Below are 20,955 nucleotides of genomic sequence, written 5' to 3'. Positions count from 1 at the left end.
AGAATGCCAAGAGTGTGCAAAGCTGTCATCAAGGCAAAGGGTGGCTACTTTGAAGAATGTAAAATACACTGCTAAAAAAAATAAAGGGAACACTAAAATAACACATCCTAGATCTGAATGAATTAAATATTCTTATTAAATACTTTTTTCTTTACATAGTTGAATGTGCTGACAACAAAATCACACAAAATTATCAATGGAAATCAAATTTATCAACCCATGGAGGTCTGGATTTGGAGTCACACTCAAAATTAAAGTGGAAAACCACATTACAGGCTGATCCAACTTTGATGTAATGTCCTTAAAACAAGTCAAAATGAGGCTCAGTAGTGTGTGTGGCCTCCACGTGCCTGTATGACCTCCCTACAACGCCTGGGCATGCTCCTGATGAGGTGGCGGATGGTCTCCTGAGGGATCTCCTCCCAGACCTGGACTAAAGCATCCGCCAACTCCTGGACAGTCTGTGGTTCAACGTGGCGTTGGTGGATGGAGCGAGACATGATGTCCCAGATGTGCTCAATTGGATTCAGGTCTGGGGAACGGGCGGGCCAGTCCATAGCATCAATGCCTTCCTCTTGCAGGAACTGCTGACACACTCCAGCCACATGAGGTCTAGCATTGTCTTGCATTAGGAGGAACCCAGGGCCAACTGCACCAGCATATGGTCTCACAAGGGGTCTGAGGATCTCATCTCGGTACCTAATGGCAGTCACGCTACCTCTGGCGAGCACATGGAGGGCTGTGCGGCCCCCCAAAGGAATGCCTCCCCACACCATGACTGACCTACCGCCAAACCAGTCATGCTGGAGGATGTTGCAGGCAGCAGAACGTTCTCCACGGCGTCTCCAGACTCTGTCACGTCTGTCACATGTGTTCAGTGTGTGAACATGCTTTCATCTGTGAAGGGCGCCTTTTGGTTCAAGTCAGAAGCCCTTTGGGTTCCATACACAGTGCATTCGGAAAGTATTCAGACCCCTTGACCATTCCACATTTTGTTACATTACAGCCTTATTCAAATATGTATTAAATTGTTATTTTTTTTCTCATCAATCCATACACAATACCCCATAATGACAAAGCAAAAACAGTTTTTTTCAATTTTTTGGCAAATGTATCAAAACTAAAAAACTGATATTACAACTACATAAGTATTCAGACCCTTTACTCAGTACTTTGTTAACGCACCTTTGGGATCTGGCTGTGCCACTCAAGGACATTCAGAGACTTGTCCCGAAGACACTCCTGCGTTGTCTTGGGTGTGTGCTTAGGGTCGTTGTCATGTTGGAAGGTGAACCTTCGCCCCAGCCTGAGGTCCTGAGCGCTCTGGAGCAGATTTTCATAAAGGATCTCTCTGTACTTTGCTCCATTCATCTTTCCCTTCGATCCTGACTAGTCTTCTCATCCCTGCCGCTGAAAAACATCTCACAGCATGATGCTGCCACCACCATGCTTCACCGTAGGGAAGGTGCTAGGTTTGTCCAGACGTGATGCTTCGTATTCAGGACAAATAGCTCAATCTTGGTTTCATCACCCCCACAACATGATGCTGCCACCCCCGTCACCCCCATCACCCCCACAACATGATGCTGCCACCCCCGTGCTTCACGGTTGGGATGGTGTTCTTCATAAATTGTGGAGTAGTTGAAAAACAAGTTTTAATGACAAAGTTTATGTAAACTTCAGACTTCAACTTTATTTCTATTACTCCTACACATGCCATCCTCTCTTTAACAAATGTAGCACAACCCCCACCGGCCCCACCACTCTGTCACACCTAAGAGAACTGAGTCACGGAATCACCAGCCCAATCTCCTAAACCAACGGTTTAAAACTTATGTAAATTGCGTGAGGAGAGATAGGGGGGTAGAGAGAGCAGAAGGTTGGAGAAGGTGAATAACCTATTGAGGAGAGATAGGGGGATAGAGAGAGCAGAAGTTTGGAGAGACAGAGTGAATAACCTAGTGAGGAGAGATAGGGGGATAGAGCGAGCTGAAGGTTGGTGAGACAGAGTGAATAACCTAGTGAGGAGAGATAGGGGGATAGAGAGAGCAGAAGGTTGGAGAGACAGAGTGAATAACCTAGTGAGGAGAGAGGGGGATAGAGAGAGCAGAAGGTTGGAGAGACAGAGTGAATAACCTAGTGAGGAGAGATAGGGGGATAGAGATAGCAGAAGGTTGGAGAGACAGAGTGAATAACCTAGTGAGGAGAGATAGGGAGATAGAGAGAGCAGAAGGTTGGAGAGAGAGTGAATAACCTAGTTAGGAGAGATAGGGGGGTAGAGAGAGCAGAAGGTTGGAGAGACAGAGTGAATAACCTAGTGAGGAGAGATAGGGGGATAGAGAGAGCAGAAGTTTGGAGAGACAGAGTGAATAACCTAGTGAGGAGAGATAGGGGGATAGAGCGAGCTGAAGGTTGGTGAGACAGAGTGAATAACCTAGTGAGGAGAGATAGGGGGATAGAGAGAGCAGAAGGTTGGAGAGACAGAGTGAATAACCTAGTGAGGAGAGATAGGGGGATAGAGAGAGCAGAAGGTTGGAGAGACAGAGTGAATAACCTAGTGAGGAGAGATAGGGGGATAGAGAGAGCAGAAGGTTGGAGAGACAGAGTGACTAACCTAGTGAGGAGAGATAGGGGGATAGAGAGAGCAGAAGGTTGGAGAGACAGAGTGAATAACCTAGTGAGGAGAGATAGGGGGATAGAGAGAGCAGAAGGCATGAGTCATTGAGTGACTACAGTCTGCAGTGGACAAGCCCCCTTCTCTTCTCTGCTAGTCATTTCCTTTTCTTTTTCCCACCTTTATTTAAACAGGTAGCCTAGTTGAGAACAAGTTCTCATTTACAACTGCGACCTGGCCAATATAAAGCGTAGCAATTCGACACATACAACAACACAGACTTACACATGGAATAAACATACAGTCAATAATATAGTAGAACAAAAGAAAACAGGCTTTACCTAGCGATAACCTGTAGCCAGTGGGTTTGGCGACGAGTATGAAGCGAGGGCCAACCAACAAGAGCGTACGGGTCGCAATGGTGGGTAGTGTATGGGGCTTTGGTGACAAAACGGATGGCACTGTGATAGACCGCATCCAGTTTGTTGAGTAGAGTGTTGGGGGCTATTTTATAGATGACATCACCGAAGTCGAGGATCCGTAGGATGGTCAGTTTTACGAGGGTATGTTTGGCAGCATGAGTGAAGGATGCTTTGTTGCGATATAGGAAGCCGATTCTAGATTTAATTTTGGATTGGAGATGCTTAATGTGAGTCTGGAAGGAGAGTTTACAGTCTAACCAGACATCCAGGTATTTGTAGTTGTCCACGTATTCTAAGTCAGAGCCGTCCAGAGTAGTGATGCTAGACGGGCGAGCAGGTGCGGGCAACGATCGGTTAAAGAGCATGCATTTAGTTTTACTTGCGTTTAAGAGCAGTTGGAGGCCACGGAAGGAGAGTTGTATAGCTTTGAAGCTCGTCTGGAGGTTAGTTAACATAGTGTCCAAGGAGGGACCAGAAGTATACAGAATGGTGTCGTCTGCATAGAGGTGGATCAGAGAATCACCAGCAGCAAGATCAACATCATTGATGTATACAGAAAAGAGAGTGTTTGTGCATAGACACAACAGAAGAGTACTGTTGAGACCTTCCTGATAACTCCTTAGTAAAAGACCCACGCCTCAGACCAGAAACCTTCCTTATGAACATTCATAACCACTTCTTAAACTATCAATGACTGTGCAACAAAGATGAGACTGAGATGAGACAAGTTAAGGACTGATGTTTGTGGGCCTCTAATCAAACCTGGTAACCTAGCCGTACGGACTAAGGGCTCAGTGTGTCTCAGACCAATCGGGACTCCTTCAACCGTTCCTTCAGCTTTTAGAGGATATTAGTGTGTTACTACTGTATTTTAACAGTGTAATGGTTTACGGTAAGACTGGCAACACTTCAATAAAATGAGACAAAGCTTTTTTCTCTTCAATTTATTAGCTTTAAAATGTTTAAACTTCAGTGGCTTTCCAAATATTTTCATAATTTGAAAGGTAATATTTGAATGCAAAGTGTGAGTGTAAGAGGTTCTGAACTTATACCACAGGCCTTATCTTCATTTCAATGGTGTTTAAAGAGTATTTATAACCTTTCCAATACATCCAGTTGATACCAATACAATAGATTGAGTCGCCCCACAGATATACCTCGTTGGGATTGACAACTGTGGCATTCTCCATACCACCATCATCCTAGATATGATTTAGCACCGTTTGAAGTGTGAATGCCCTGGTCTTTGTCGAAGATGGAGAACTTCTGCCCATTGTGTTCATCCATAGATTTTCCTGAAATGCAGAAGGGATTGTTCAACATTTCCATTTACAGTGTAACTTTCTTCAGACTGTATCGACCAAGTAGTCCTTTCAGATTGGTAATACTGTTGTTTCACGGGAAAGGAGGAGAAATGGAAATGTTCTTTAGACTCACCAGCACCTCCATCTTTGAAGCCACTTAAATGCAGCTTGTATCCTTCATGCTCAGAGTCGACAGAGAAGGAGGAGTACTGCATGTGGACTTTAGCTCCTTCGAAGTCTCCCAGGTCCACCCTCAACTCATACCTCTTCCTCTGAGTGAGGAGATGGATGTTTTCTAGGCCTGAGGGAGAGCACAAGGTGTTGGGGGAGAACATATAACACAAGGTGAGTACTAAAGATAGTAATAATACACATGAACAGACATTTAATGCATTTCGTATCTCAGCATAGACATTTCAAATGTGTCCAGTGAGTCATGCTCTTACCTAACCAGTACTCTCCAGATGCCTGCCCAAACCCACTCCTGTATTGGTCCCATCCATGGTAAAGGTTCACTGTCCCATCCTTTCTCTTCTGGATCACCTGGAATGGAGGGGCATTTTGAGATTTTCCACAGAAATATGAGATGTTCCACACAAGGGGAATTTTTATCCATCTCTCCTGGTTGATAACATTCTCCACTTCAAATGTTAATTGAGCAAACAACAACATGGATTGAGCCCTGAGGTACTGGTAGTGAAACAAACTTTGATGAAGCCCAAAAGACTATAAACAAAAGGTCTAGTCACTGTACACACGGTCCATTTCCCCCTTCAGGTTGGTCCTCACAGCTTGTTCCTGCAGGGTAGATGGTGTACACGCCACTGTGTCCAAAGCCCCTTCTATACACATCAATACAATACATTGGCATGATATCATATGGTAGAGTATTGATTGCCACTGGGAGTAGTAGAATGAGCACATCCAAAGCCTGCAATTAATGTCAACTTTAACTTAAAGAGATTATTATAGAATAATAAACCCCCACCCCCTATTCAAGGCAACCAATCTCACCTTCATTATTTCTCTGATAGGATAAAATGACCTTAGGGAAGTTGTCCAAAGTTGTGATCCTTCCTCGCTCCCAGAGTAACGTTGAAATGGAGGATAATTATGAATAGCAAGGTCTTTGGAAGTTCAGTTTTATACCATTTAAAGAACATGCCTGTCCCTTGTAGACTCATTTACTTTTGTGCAATTGTGACAGAGTGGAAATCCACTGGGCATGGGCACGAACTCACAACTCTCAGCGCCGTAACAACGTACTCAAGAGGTACTGTCAATACCACTGACCCAGAAATCCTAAGGCATTTCTAAACCCAGGGAGACAGTACTTCTAGGTCTCAGGAAGGCCGTAGTGATGCCTTTAACCATCCACTAAAATGGCAATCAACATCATATTCTACATTTGAAACGATTTGCTCTATTCACATGTAATACTTAATAATTAGTACATTATTATAAGTCAAATATAAATGTGTGAAAATACGATGAATGCAAAAAGATACACAGAAATGTAGTTCCCTACAGTTTTTATTAGAAGTGACTTATTTTACAACTTTTGTCTGTAGAAAGAAACATTGTGGAACAGTTTTTTTTATGTACAATGATTTTTAAACTACTTTTAAACAAGTATAGGAATTAATAATAATGATAGAAAATATCTATGACTTCTAATAATACAAGACCAATAAAATATCAGTCACATCCTCAATTTTCACAATAATCCTAAAAGGAAGTACATTTTCTTTTTGTCCTTTTTAGTACATAATCATTTTTTAGAAACACAAGATGCATCATAAACAAGTAGATCTACCCAGGACAAACATTATTTACAGACAGAAGTTGGGATATCTGAAATGTACAGACAGAGCATAGTAGTGTCGCCAGGAAAGGAAATCAAAGGACAACAAATAAACACTTCACTAAATGAACCCTGAACTGGAATCTGAACCTAGTATCAGTCCAACCCAGAAACCTCCCAGGTCTGACTGTACTGTAGTAGCTGGTTATAGTGAACAGGCTTGGACCAGTGAAGGAAACATAGTAATGAAATCGAACAGGGGAGGAGGATCTGATTGGCTTTCCCAGTAGTAAGTATCCTATCCAGGGAGCAGCAGTGGTCTGGTGAGGGTTAGTTGGATCCTTGGGGAGTGACATCCATAGTAAATAGCTACAGTAGGGGGGTGCAGCACTACATAGTAGTGTTCTCTCCTTCCACGTCTTCTAACAAGTCATATGTAAATGTCCTCTCCGTGGCTAGTGGGGTGCAAGCTGCTAAAGATGCAGGGGAACGCTCCTCTGCATGCTGCAAGCCAGGCCCTCACACTGACCGACTGACCGACCACTGACTGACCACGACTGGAGCTCACCAGAGTTGGAATCAGTCCACAGACTTATCCGTAACTGAACCGCTGGAGAACATACCAACACCTCCATTAGCAATGGAACCGCAAGAGAATGTGCTTCTATTGGACAACGCGACAGCTAGCCTGAGTCCCAGATCTATGTGTGCGGTCTTACACGCATAACAATGACAGCAACGGAGTCGGCAAGAGAGCACAAATAGATGTGGGACTCAGGCTACACAAAAACAGGACCAGGGGTCAAAGAATAGAATAGAAGCAGTCAAAAACATGCTTTCACACTGACAGGCAACATGCAGGAATGTTTGCAGGGGAGTGGTAAAGGAATAGCAGCTGATAAACATAGCTTAGTACACCGAGGAGATGTTCAAAAAAGTAACCATGGTGTCAACACATATACAGTATGTAAAAAAACAACAACACATAACTGAGTTAAAACCAAAACTAAAGGGCAGTGACAGGCTGATTTTAGAATTGGCATAATAATGCCCTCATCTGAATGAATGTTCAGAATGAGTGAAAACAAGCTGCATGACTATAGTGTTGGCAGACTGGGGGGGCAAGCCCTTTAGACCAGGACCAATGAGACTAATGACTAGGATGACTCGAGCCATGCCTGGGACTGACACGCAGACGGCCTGGGACTGACACGCAAACGGCCTGGGACTGACACGCAGACGGCCTGGGACTGACACGCAAACGGCCTGGGACTGACACGCAGACGGCCTGGGACTGACACGCAAACGGCCTGGGACTGACACGCAGACGGCCTGGGACTGACACGCAAACGGCCTGGGACTGACACGCAAACGGCCTGGGACTGACACGCAAACGGCCTGGGACTGACACGCAGACGGCCTGGGACTGACACGCAAACGGCCTGGGACTGACACGCAGACGGCCTGGGACTGACACGCAGACGGCCTGGGGGAGAACGTGGCTTAAGTCAATGGGAAGTTTAAACTTTTAACACATCAATGTTTCTGTTGAGTTGTCTGTCTGACTGAACACTGGCCAATGTACGTACTGTAATGAATGTTTAAAAGATCCCGATCGCCCTCCCTGATCGCCATCCCTGATCACCCTCCCTGATCACCCTCCCTCCCATCGCTTTGTCCTGTCAAGTGCTTCAGAGACGCCCATCATTCTACATTCTTACACATAATACTTCTACGGAATGTAGTCAGTCCTTTTTTCCCTAGTTTGTCAAATCAGAACATAATATCACTAATGACAGCCAACTTAAAAGAGTACATATTTGTTCCCAAGCCAATCTGATCGTTTTACCTGTTGGCCTAAATAAATAACATCAGTCAAGAGAGGCGAGACCTCTTCCTCTTCCTGTCTGAACCCCATGTTGATCTGCCTACAGAGTGTTAGACACCGGTGGTGGTGGTGGGCTGGGTGGAGAAACTGAATCACTAGTTGTTTTCCTTGTAACACCACTGGACTCAGGTGAGCCCAAGACATGTGTTCCATGTAAAAGGTGAGTGTGAAACACTGTGAGGAGGACAGGACAGAAAGAGGCTGAGAAAACACCTGAAAAGGCAGTTCTGAGAAACACAAAAAAACAATAAATAAAAATAAAGGAATTCCCTTCAACATTGTTGCTTTTTTCTTTCTTTTATCTACTTTTTTAAGAGTTTGTTAGTTTTTCAGGAGAGCATCCCTAAGTCTTTGAAATGAAAGACTTCGTTTTCTTCATATACTTTTTATAATAATAAAAAAACAAGTCCATCTGTGACAGAATAAGTCTTACTTCATTAAATTGTCTGTTCTTTTATATCCAGACAACACATTTTTCCCTTTAATCTTTCTCTGCAAACAACACTAGCAGACGGTCCTCGTGATAAAACACTGTCAATCCAAATCCAATGGAAATCTTGGAACCAGGCTGACGCATAAACTCCAGACACACAGGCCTTTACAGCCAGTCGTCTCCTCTCTCCTCTCCCCCAGGCAGGTCTCTGTTAACCAGGTGTTAACCAGGTGTTAACCAGGTGTTAACCAGGTGCCTTGGGGGTTCATGCAAACACCTGCATCTTGCCGTTGGACTCCTGGACATGTGGGATCTGGGTTTGGGCAGGACCGGCCACCGCCGGGCTGGGGGTGGAGTCTGACCAATCAGACACACAGTGGGGGGAGGGGCTGGACCAGGGCTCGGGCGACTCTGGGGAGGGGGTCAAGTAGGGATGCTCGCTGGACAGGCGGAGGTAATGCTTGGGGGTGGCATCCAGGGTGGAGGAGTAGCTGTGCTGGGAGGGCGGGGTGGGGTAGTCCTCCAAGCCTGCAGTGCTGCCACTGGCCTGGGGAGGAGGGGCCTGGGAGGCCTGTGGAGAGGTGGGCTGAGTGGCTGGCTGGGGCTGAGGAGGCTGCTGCTGCTGCTGCTGGAAGAAGGCTGGAGGGGGCTGTGTCGTCTGGGGGGTGGGTGGGGAGGAGGTGCCCATGCGGAGGCTCTGCTGGCTGGCCATGGAGTGGTTGTGGAGCTGCTGCTCTGCGATGGAGGGCAGCTTGACGGGGCTGAGGGAGATGGGCGTGCTGGAAATGACAGGCGTGGGCTGCAGCATGGCCTGCTGGGCGCTGCGGTACAGGTGCTGCTGATGCTGCTGGTGCTGCTGCATCATGAGGCTGTTCTGCTGCTGCTGCATGGGGCTCTGAGGGTGCATGCCCGCCTGGCTGCTGTGGACCAGGTTCACCACCTGTCCCCCGCACTGAGAGGAGGAGGGCATGCGGCTGTGCCAGTCGAAGGGCACGCTGACAGGGCTCACCAGGCCCATGTTGAGTCCCAGCTGGCCGGCGTTGAGCACGTAGCCGTGGGGTCCCTGGTTGACCTGGCTGGCCATGGACACGCGGCCCTGCATGGACATGCCTCCATCTCCCAGGTCGTTGAGCTGGGCCAGAGACACAGTGAATGGACCAGAGCCGTCCATCATGCTGCTGTGCACCATGGGAGTGCTGGGCACCGACATGGAGGAGTGGAAGAGCCCTGAGGAGGGCATGGCGACCGGGGAGCAGGGGTTGGTGATGTAGCCGGCGTTGTTGGCCCCTCCGCGGGGGGAGTCCAGGGAATCGACGGGGGACAGGGTGACAGAGCTCTCCAGCAGGGCGCTCTGCATGTCCAGGGTCAGCTTCTTGTTGCGGGCCTTAGCTGAATCCTTCAGGTTCTGGGCATGCTGCCCTCCCAGACCTGAACCCTTTGCCCCGGGGCGGCGACTCTTCTTCCCCTGGGGGGTGTTCTTCAGGCCGGGCATGAAGGCGCTGGGGGGGCACATGAGGGGGGACAGGGTGTGTCCCCCGGCCAGGTGGTGTGGGGCCCCTCCGTGGCCCTGGGGGCTCCTCACTGTGTTGTACTCATCCAGCAGCTGAACGATGTCATGGTGCATTCTCTCCTGGGCGATGTCCCGAGGCAGACGGTCCATATGGTCGGTTATCTCCCTGTTGGCGAAGTGGGCCAGGAGAACCTTGACCGCCTCACAACTACCCTCACGCGCCGCCAGGAAGAGAGGCGTCTCCTCCTGATATACAGAGAGAGAGAGAGAGAGAGATAGACATGTTGGCTCCTCAATATCTCTATATATTCCAGACTGTATGACTGTGGGGAGCTGACAGTTGTAGATATAGGTGGAGGGCTGTGTGTACCTTGAGGTCCTGCATATCCTTGTTGGCTCCGTTCTTCAGCAGGGCCATGGTGGCCTCCACGTTGTTGACAGCAGCTGCCCAGTGCAGAGCAGATTTACCTGGGATGGGAGGAACACACACTGTTGTTACTCATCCTACCGCTTACCACGAAACACAGCATCACCATTCAACTGCATCAAGTCTCTCTTCAACACACACACACACACACACTCACACACTAGTTTAGCCAATCACGTACCCAGTTCGTCGACAGCGTTGATGTCTGCGTGGCAGGTGATGAGTTCCTCCACCATGCCCTCTACGGCCAGGCGGGCAGCCAGGATCAGGGCGGTGGAGCCGTCGTACATACGAGAGTCCAGGTCTGTAGCCCGGGTTCGGATCAGAATCTAACCAGGACAGACAGGGAGAAATAACATGTCAGTCTGGCAGATGACACAACAGTCTACACAGCAAGTGGGCAACTGTAAGAAGTAGCAAAGGCAAGTCTTACATGTGTAATGCTGCGTATAGAAAGACTGAGGAATACATTGAGTAAGTGTGAAGATATAACTTAAACATTAAGCATCTGAACAGTGTGTGTTTACCTGGAAGACCCCCTGGGCGTCGGCTGCCACGGCGGCGTGTAGCGGCGTGCGCCCTGTGTTGTCCTGCGCGTTGGCGTCGGCCCCGGCGTCCAACAGCCGCTTGGCAGCATCAGCGCGGGCATAGCGGGCGGCCAGGTGAAGGGCGGTCTCTCCAGTGCGGTCCGTCTGGGCGGCCAATGTGGCGCCCTGGTAGATGAGGTCAGAGATGATGTTGGCGGAACACTCCTCTGACTCCTCCTCCTCGGGGAGCTCGGGCTCCAGACCGCCTCCGCAGAACGACGCCAGCATCAGAGGGGTGAAACCGTCTGGAGAGGCGAAGGGTCAGTCAATGTGTCAATCAAAACACAATAGACAGGAACAGATCAAAGAGATCAAACGTAGCAACTAACAATAAACACCGGGAATACGAATCAGGAGGAGCGGTTTTTAAAGGATATACTACAGCCTCAAGGATTCTGGTCCAGACACATACAACACTGCACATGACACATACAACACTGCACATGACACATACCACACTGCACATGACACATACAACACTGCACATGACACATACAACACTGCACATGACACATACAACACTGCACATGACACATACAGCACTGCACATGACACATACCACACTGCACATGACACATACAACACTGCACATGACACATACAACACTGCACATGACACATACAACACTGCACATGACACATACAACACTGCACATGACACATACAACACTGCACATGACACATACAACACTGCACATGACACATACCACACTGCACATGACACATACAACACTGCACATGACACATACCACACTGCACATGACACATACAACACTGCACATGACACATACAACACTGCACATGACACATACAACACTGCACATGACACATACAACACTGCACATGACACATACCACACTGCACATGACACATACAACACTGCACATGACACATACCACACTGCACATGACACATACACACTGCACTGACACATACACACTGCACATGACACATACCACTGCACATGACACATACAACACTGCACATGACACAACACTGCACATGACACATACAACACTGCACATGACACATACAACTGCACATGACACATACAACACTGCACATACATACAACACTGCACATGACACATACAACACACATGACACATACAACACTGCACATGACACATACAACACTGCACATGACACATACAACACTGCACATGACACATACCACACTGCACATGACACATACAACACTGCACATGACACATACAACACTGCACATGACACATACAACACTGCACATGCCACATACAACACTGCACATGACACATACAACACTGCACATGACACATACCACACTGCACATGACACATACAACACTGCACATGACACATACCACACTGCACATGACACATACAACACTGCACATGACACATACCACACTGCACATGACACATACCACACTGCACATGACACAACAACGCTCCATGTGGTTCATTTCAATACTGACCAGGTCCTCGGACGTTGACGTCCATGCAGTCCTGGTCGAACTCTCCCTGGGGCGGGGTGAGGGCCATGGAGGGGGGCATGCGGATGTCTGCAGCCGCTAGGTGGTGCTGGGTCCACTGTCTACAGTCTACAGTGTCTTCACTGTCTGACAGGATGCTGGGCTCCTCAACCTTCAGTCTCTTGGCCTCGGGGCAGTCTGTGTCGATCCACGAGTCACTGTGGTCGCCAAGCAGAGACTCCTCCACCGTCTTGGGCATGTATCTGGAGTGAGACCGGTAACACACAGTCACAATACCATAGTGGAGCAGATACATTGATTTGGAATCACCATAGGAGTGCTGTAAGTGAGGACACAACAGTGTGGTTACTCACTTCATGCCCAGTGCGTCCTGGCCTAAGGGTTCCCTGCGGTTCTTGTTGCTGCTGGGTTCCTTCTTGGGGAAGAAGCCTTCGGGGAACCACAGGGTGCTGTGTTCTCTCTTCCTGCGGCCAATCAGCACACCCACCACCAGGATGACAAATAGGAACAGGGCTGCCACGCCCACCAGCATCAGCTTGCCCCACTCTGGCATGTCTACAGGGTCTGGGATCTTCTCACCTACATGTTATTACAAGGACTTTAGTATACAAGCTGTGGTTACAGTATTTGATGGAGAAATGACATATATATATAAATGTTTGTAACGTTATTCTGTATCCTGGTATAGTGTCCGTGGGTTTCTACTCACCGCGGACTTCTTTGATGGGGTAGGGGAAGCGGAGCATCTCCACGGCTGACAGAGCTCCCAGGTAGTCTGCTGCACTGTCTGCTGACGGGAAACAGTCGTCAGACCGCTGGGAACACAGACGGTTGTCTATCTCCAGGTACACTATGGACCCAATCACCTCCTGGTGGGGCTGCAGCTCTCGTTTGAGGCGAGCCTCTCGACGGGTGTAGGGTCGGATCATGGGCTCTCCGTTGTGGTCCAGGCGGAAGCGCAGGGTTGTTCTCAGGATGGCGCTGAGCTTCTGCAGGAAGGCAGGGGCCGTATTCACGAGTTCGTCCGGGGGTAGCAGGACCACCAGGACCAGCACCCCGTCAGCCAGGTTCTCTGGAACCTTCCCTGCACAGTCCAGCCCATCCCAGCCACACTCCTCTGAGTTACAGCCCTGGTCACAGCGGCCGTCAGCGTAGTGGTCGATGCAGTACGCCTCGTAGATGGGACTGGTGGAGACAGAGAGTTACAGAGATCAGCTTAGAGGGTAAGGTGAGAGTCCAGAACAGAATGCTGGCGGTGGAGTACTTACTTGCAGATTTTCTCCTTGCTCTTGCAGTCAAAGTTGTCGTAGAGGCAGTCGGCGTGGTTGCACGACTCGTCACACTGGCTGTTGTTGAAAACACGCCAGCAGCGCGGATCGGTGCAGCGCGCCCACGGGTTCACCGCCAGCGAGCAGTCGCCCCCGTCCCAGCGGCAGGGGAATGTGTTGCACTCCTTGTCGCAGACACCGTCGTTGGCCTTGCCGTGGCAGTCGGCTTTGGGGCAGGCGGGCGGCAGAAGGGTCTCTATCAGCCTGGTGCTGCCCTGCTCGCAGCGCTTGCCCGTCCAGCCTTGGGCACACTGGCAGAGGAAGAAGGGGAAGCTGGTCTCCTCGGTGCAGATGCCTCCGTTGCGGCACGGCTGGGAGGAGCAGCCCTCGTTACTACGGTGCTGGCACTGGGGCCCGGCATAGCCTGTCAGGCAGGTACAGCGGGCCCCCCGCGTGGTCAGAGCACAACTACCTCCATTATAGCAAGACAACTCCCGACACGACATGCTCCTCTCACAGTTGTTCCCAGCATAGCCCTGAGGAGGGAGAACAATCACATACAACGTCAGTGTGGGTAAGAAACAGATGTGGTCAACTACAGGACGATAGCATTGTAATAAATCCAGGGGGCTTTGACATATGGTTCTAGGTTATGCTCTGGGAGCAGGGAAGTTCAGGGAGACAGAGATGGTTGTAGAAATATCAGCTGTTTCCACAGACGGACTAGACACGGGGTAAAAGTGTGCGACAGTGACATGTTGATACTTACCAGCTGACAGGTACAGGCGTATCCCAGGGCTGAGCTGCTGGAGACAGAACAGGCCCCTCCGTTCTGACAGGGCTGAGACTCACACACACTGAACCTGCTCTGGCACCGCCGACCTGCACACAATAACACACACACACACACGTTAGAGTGGCGCAAACAGATACAAACACACACATTTATTACACAGCAATACGACTACACACGCATCCTCCTTACCTGTGAAGCCGGGCATGCATACACACTGGTAGTCGTTGGGGAGCTGGATGCAGTCCAGACTGTTGGCGGGGATGCAGGGGTTGGAGTGACACTCGTTGATGTCCCCCTCACACCTCTCTCCAGTGAAGCCAGGGGGACAGTTACAGCGGTAGCCCCCCACTCTGTCCACACAGGTACCGTTGTTCAGACACTTAGGAGGAGTCCCGCGCAGCCGCAGAGGAGGAGCACAGTCATCCTCGTTGATCTCACACAGAACACCTGTAGGAGAGATGGAGAGGTATCAACATTGAGTATGTTTACAGGCACACTAGTAATGAAATATCAAACTGAGTATGGCATTAGTAATGTAAACACCTTGCTCTTCTTATCTTAATCAGCGTAAGGTTATAATGGTCGTAAGCATACGCCGATTAAAACACCTGGTTGCCTGAGCAATCTTCTCTAATTATTAGAACATGTTAATGGCTTAATCTGACTTCCAGCGGTGTATTTGATCTGTACATGTACCAGGCAGCGCCAGCAGTGTATTTGATCTGTACATGTACCAGGCAGCGCCAGCAGTGTATTTGATCTGTACATGTACCAGGCAGCGCCAGCAGTGTATTTGATCTGTACATGTACCAGGCAGCGCCAGCAGTGTATTTGATCTGTACATGTACCAGGCAGCGCCAGCAGTGTATTTGATCTGTACATGTACCAGGCAGCACCAGCAGTGTATTTGATCTGTACATGTACCAGGCAGCGCCAGCAGTGTATTTGATCTGTACATGTACCAGGCAGCGCCAGCAGTGTATTTGATCTGTACATGTACCAGGCAGCGCCAGCAGTGTATTTGATCTGTACATGTACCAGGCAGCGCCAGCAGTGTATTTGATCTGTACATGTACCAGGCAGCGCCAGCAGTGTATTTGATCTGTACATGTACCAGGCAGCACCAGCAGTGTATTTGATCTGTACATGTACCAGGCAGCGCCAGCAGTGTATTTGATCTGTACATGTAGCAGGCAGCGCCAGCAGTGTATTTGATCTGTACATGTACCAGGCAGCGCCAGCAGTGTATTTGATCTGTACATGTACCAGACAGCACCAGCAGTGTATTTGATCTGTACATGTACCAGGCAGCGCCAGCAGTGTATTTGATCTGTACATGTACCAGGCAGCGCCAGCAGTGAATTTGATCTGTACATGTACCAGGCAGCGCCAGCAGTGAATTTGATCTGTACACGTTGTGAGTACAGAAGAGGACATGGTTGAGTATGGAAGAGGACATGCTGTGAGTATGGAAGAGGACACGTTGTGAGTATGGAAGAGGACACGTTGTGAGTATGGAAGAGGACATGTTGTGAGTATGGAAGAGGACACGTTGTGAGTATGGAAGAGGACACATTGTGAGTATGGAAGAGGACACGTTGTGAGTATGGAAGAGGACACGTTGTGAGTATGGAAGAGGACACATTGTGAGTATGGAAGAGGACACGTTGTGAGTATGGAAGAGGACATGAGTGATTATGGAAGAGGACATGCTGTGAGTATGGAAGAGGACACGTTGTGAGTATGGAAGAGGACACGTTGTGAGACTGGAAGAGGACATGTTGTGAGTATGGAAGAGGACACGTTGTGAGTATGGAAGAGGACACGTTGTGAGTATGGAAGTGGACATGTTGTGAGTATGGAAGAGGACATGCTGTGAGTATGGAAGAGGACACGTTGTGAGTATGGAAGAGGACACGTTGTGAGTATGGAAGAGGACATGTTGTGAGTATGGAAGAGGACACATTGTGAGTATGGAAGAGGACACATTGTGAGTATGGAAGAGGACACATTGTGAATATGGAAGAGGACACATTGTGAGTATGGAAGAGGACATGTTGTGAGTATGGAAGAGGACACATTGTGAATATGGAAGAGGACACATTGTGAGTATGGAAGAGGACATGTTGTGAGTATGGAAGAGGACACATTGTGAATATGGAAGAGGACACATTGTGAATATGGAAGAGGACACAATGTGAGTATGGAAGAGGACACATTGTGAATATGGAAGAGGACATGTTGTGAGTATGGAAGAGGACATGTTGTGAGTATGGAAGAGGACACATTGTGAGTATGGAAGAGGACATGTTGTGAGTATGGAAGAGGACATGTTGTGAGTATGGAAGAGGACATGTTGTGAGTATGGAAGAGGACATGCTGTGAGTATGGAAGAGGACATGTTGTGAGTATGGAAGAGGACATGTTATGAGTATGGAAGAGGACATGTTATGAGTATGGAAGAGGACATGTTGTGAGTATGGAAGAGGACGTGGGGGAGTACAGAAGAGGACAAGTTGTGAGTATGGAAGTGGACATGTGAAGAGGACATGTTGTGAGTATGGAAGAGGACATGTTGTGAGTATGGAAGTGGACATGTGAAGAGGACATGTTGTGAGTATGGAAGAGGACACATTGTGATTATGGAAGAGGACACATTGTGAGTATGGAAGAGGACACATTGTGAATATGGAAGAGGACACATTGTGAGTATGGAAGAGGACATGTTGTGAGTATGGAAGAGGACACATTGTGAATATGGAAGAGGACACATTGTGAGTATGGAAGAAGACATGTTGTGAGTATGGAAGAGGACATGTTGTGAATATGGAAGAGGACATGTTGTGAGTATGGAAGAGGACACATTGTGAGTATGGAAGAGGACATGCTGTGAGTATGGAAGAGGACATGTTGTGAGTATGGAAGAGGACACAATGTGAGTATGGAAGAGGACATGTTGTGAGTATGGAAGAGGACACAATGTGAGTATGGAAGAGGACACATTGTGAATATGGAAGAGGACATGTTGTGAGTATGGAAGAGGACACATTGTGAGTATGGAAGAGGACACATTGTGAGTATGGAAGAGGACACATTGTGAATATGGAAGAGGACACATTGTGAGTATGGAAGAGGACATGTTGTGAGTATGGAAGAGGACACATTGTGAGTATGGAAGAGGACATGTTGTGAGTATGGAAGAGGACACATTGTGAGTATGGAAGAGGACATGTTGTGAGTATGGAAGAAGAAATGTTGTGAGTATGGAAGAGGACATGTTGTGACACAGTATGGAAGAGGACACATTGTGAGTATGGAAGAGGACATGTTGTGAGTATGGAAGAGGACACATTGTGAGTATGGAAGAGGACATGTTGTGAGTATGGAAGAGGACACATTGTGAGTATGGAAGAGGACATGTTGTGAGTATGGAAGAAGAAATGTTGTGAGTATGGAAGAGGACATGTTGTGAGTATGGAAGAAGAAATGTTGTGAGTACGGAAGAGGACATGGGTGAGTACAGAGGACATACCCAAGGTGCCAGGTGGGCAGGAGCAGATGTAGTGTCCCACCAGGTCAATGCAGGTGCCACCGTTCTGACATGGGTGAGACTGGCACTCGTTGACCTCCATCTCACAGTTCTCTCCGGTGTAGCCTGGCATACACTGCAGGGCCATAGACACATAACATTAGCATCATATCTAGAACCATATTACAACAACATTAAGACAATCACTTCAGAGTTATTAGACAAACTGTAGTTTATACAGAATTCTGACTTGACTAATCCGACTCACGTCACACTGGTATCCTCCCACGTAGCCCCTGCAGGTGGCGCCGTTGCGACAGTGTTTGTCCTCACAGTGGTCCACCTGGCTCTCACAGTAGCTGTCTGTGTAGTCTGTGGGACACTTACAGTAGTGGGTGTTGCCTGTGTTGACACAGTGACCTCCGTGATGACACAGCTCGTCTGTCTGGAGGCCTGGGAGCAGACAAGAGGACAAGAGATCGGGGACGGTTATACCATGGTATAAATACAAACACATACTGCATACATGCCCTAAACCAGGGGTGTCAAACATAGGGCCTGTGGGTGGTTTGAGTAAAACAAAATATATATGTGATAGGTGAGATTGATAGGTGAGAATTGTCTGTTAATTGAATGATTAGAATATTCCGCCCTGAAACATATAATTGTATGGAATTGATTAGAATGTATTAAATCATCATCAATAAATGTGTAGTCCCAGTCAGAATTAGGGTAAAACAATATGTCTTTATGGTATTTTAAACACAGACTGTCTGAGCTTGGTGCCGACCTGACTAGAGATTTGGGAGAGAACGGGGAGGGGAGTACGTCTCAAGGACAAGGTCACTATCTCTGTCGGCTGGGTAGTGAGACAGACAGTGTGTGCTTAGCAGGACAAGGTCACTATCTCTGTCGGCTGGGTAGTGAGACAGACAGTGTGTGCTTAGCAGGACACGGTCACTATCTCTGTCGGCTGGGTAGTGAGACAGACAGTGTGTGCTTAGCAGGACAAGGTCACTATCTCTGTCGGCTGGGTAGTGAGACAGACAGTGTGTGCTTAGCAGGACACGGTCACTATCTCTGTCGGCTGGGTAGTGAGACAGACAGTGTGTGCTTAGCAGGACGTGTGTGCGTATGTTTGTGTGTATGTGTGTGTTTGAGAAGTCAGTATAAAATGAATTGTTTTGTATTCTTGACTTTAGAACGTTCTCTGAATAAACTGTACTAACCTTTTGCATAAACTGAGTCTTTGACTAATTATTATTATACCCAATGGTCTTACAAACCTCGGGGATTGGTCAGAGCTATTGATTGATTGTTATTATACCCATGGTCTTACAAACCTCGGGGATTGGTCAGAGCTATTGATTGATTGTTATTATACCCAATGGTCTTACAAACCTCGGGGATTGGTCAGAGCTATTGATTGATTGTTATTATACCCAATGGTCTTACAAACCTCGGGGATTGGTCAGAGCTATTGATTGATTGTTATTATACCCATGGTCTTACAAACCTCGGGGATTGGTCAGAGCTATTGATTGATTGTTATTATACCCAATGGTCTTACAAACCTCGGGATTGGTCAGAGCTATTGATTGATTGTTATTATACCCAATGGTCTTACAAACCTCGGGGATTGGTCAGAGCTATTGATTGATTGTTATTATACCCAATGGTCTTACAAACCTCGGGGATTGGTCAGAGCTAATGATTGATTATTATACCCAATGGTCTTACAAACCTCGGGGATTGGTCAGAGCTAATGATTGATTGTTATTATACCCAATGGTCTTACAAACCTCAGGGATTGGTCCGAGCTATTGATTGATTGTTATTATACCCAATGGTCTTACAAACCTCAGGGATTGGTCAGAGCTATTGATTGATTGTTATTATACCCAATGGTCTTACAAACCTCGGGGATTGGTCAGAGCTATTGATTGATTGTTATTATACCCAATGGTCTTACAAACCTCGGGGATTGGTCAGAGCTATTGATTGATTGTTATTATACCCATGGTCTTACAAACCTCGGGGATTGGTCAGAGCTATTGATTGATTGTTATTATACCCATGGTCTTCCTAACCTCGGGGATTGGTCAGAGCTATTGATTGATTGTTATTATCATTGGGATTGGAAATTCTCTTATCAATATGTACGAACTCAATATACTTTAATAACACCAAATGGAAACAGTGTAGTAATGATAATGGACCTACATTCATAAAGTTTCTTGACTGTTTCCAGCTCTCTAATAATCACCAAAATGAAGCTAGACCGTCAGGGAGCATCAGAAAATCCCACAACTATGGATATAGGACAATTCTTTGCTAACTGATGGAGAGGAAATATAAAGACTTTTGTGTGCGGCCCTCTGGACCTGGTTGAAGACCGAATGCGGCCCTCGGGGTAAAATGAGCTAAACACTTACAGTAAACACACACACACAAAAATAACAAGAACAGAGCATGCCTCCGTACCTCTCTTGAGCGCGGCAACCTCACAGGAAACCCCAGGGATGTCACAGTAGCGTCCAGACCAGCCTCCCAGACACTCACAGGAGAAGGAGGTGTCCTTCTGACGACAGCGCCCTCCGTTCTGACAGGGAGACGAGCGTCTGCACCAATCCACTGGCATCTGGAGAGACAGAACCAGCTTAACACCACAGTATCTGAACATACAGTATGTTTGTGTTAATGCTTTCTGGATTGTTATAGAATAGAATAGTATAGCATAGAAAAGAAAATAATAGTATAGAATATAAAAATATAGAATGTAATAGTATAGAATATAATTGTATAGAAAAGAATAGTATAGAATAGAAAAGAATAGTATAGAATATAATAGTATTGTGTAGCAAAAAATTGTATAGAATATAATACTATTGTGTAGCAAAA

The 20,955-nt window shown here is 47.5% G+C and overlaps 2 protein-coding genes across 4 annotated transcripts in view; both read right to left on the bottom strand.

The window, feature by feature from the left end:
* Positions 1–3,995: 3,995 nt before the first annotated feature.
* Positions 3,996–5,437, bottom strand: LOC118384166 (microfibril-associated glycoprotein 4-like). 2 transcript variants are annotated; one of them, XM_052520061.1, is made up of 4 exons: positions 5,355–5,437; positions 4,787–4,883; positions 4,474–4,641; positions 3,996–4,331 (listed from the first exon to the last, which is right to left on the bottom strand). In XM_052520061.1, the coding sequence occupies exons 1-4, from the start codon at positions 5,358–5,360 to the stop codon at positions 4,234–4,236; spliced, it is 369 nt and encodes a 122-aa protein (XP_052376021.1). In that variant the 5' UTR covers positions 5,361–5,437; the 3' UTR covers positions 3,996–4,233. The 2 variants fall into 2 exon arrangements, with proteins under 2 accessions (XP_052376021.1, XP_052376020.1); XM_052520060.1 differs by having other exon boundaries at positions 3,996–4,641.
* Positions 5,438–5,855: 418 nt separating this feature from the next.
* The window catches only part of notch3 (notch receptor 3), a 54,748-nt gene continuing 39,648 nt past the window's right edge, over positions 5,856–20,955 (bottom strand). For both annotated transcript variants that reach the window (XM_052518828.1, XM_052518829.1), the window contains 13 exons: positions 20,539–20,695; positions 18,323–18,507; positions 18,058–18,190; positions 14,715–14,972; positions 14,499–14,611; positions 13,730–14,265; positions 13,171–13,646; positions 12,815–13,040; positions 12,444–12,703; positions 10,930–11,234; positions 10,584–10,731; positions 10,346–10,443; positions 5,856–10,221 (listed from right to left, as the gene is read on the bottom strand). In XM_052518828.1, the coding sequence (XP_052374788.1) occupies positions 8,731–10,221; positions 10,346–10,443; positions 10,584–10,731; positions 10,930–11,234; positions 12,444–12,703; positions 12,815–13,040; positions 13,171–13,646; positions 13,730–14,265; positions 14,499–14,611; positions 14,715–14,972; positions 18,058–18,190; positions 18,323–18,507; positions 20,539–20,695 (4,386 nt within the window). In that variant the 3' untranslated portion in view covers positions 5,856–8,730. The remainder of the gene's footprint in view (positions 10,222–10,345; positions 10,444–10,583; positions 10,732–10,929; positions 11,235–12,443; positions 12,704–12,814; positions 13,041–13,170; positions 13,647–13,729; positions 14,266–14,498; positions 14,612–14,714; positions 14,973–18,057; positions 18,191–18,322; positions 18,508–20,538; positions 20,696–20,955) is intronic.

This window comes from Oncorhynchus keta, chromosome 5 (assembly GCF_023373465.1).
Source record: "Oncorhynchus keta strain PuntledgeMale-10-30-2019 chromosome 5, Oket_V2, whole genome shotgun sequence".
Taxonomy (NCBI): Eukaryota; Metazoa; Chordata; class Actinopteri; order Salmoniformes; family Salmonidae; genus Oncorhynchus; species Oncorhynchus keta.
The sequence above is the reverse complement of the archived record's forward strand: the minus strand, read 5'-3'. Positions and strand labels throughout refer to the sequence as shown.

Coding starts and splice junctions, on each gene's coding strand:
- LOC118384166 (XM_052520060.1), bottom strand. Junction 4,642..4,786: donor ATCTGGAGAGTACTGGTTAG/GTAAGAGCATGA, acceptor GCTCTCCCTCAG/GCCTAGAAAACATCCATCTC.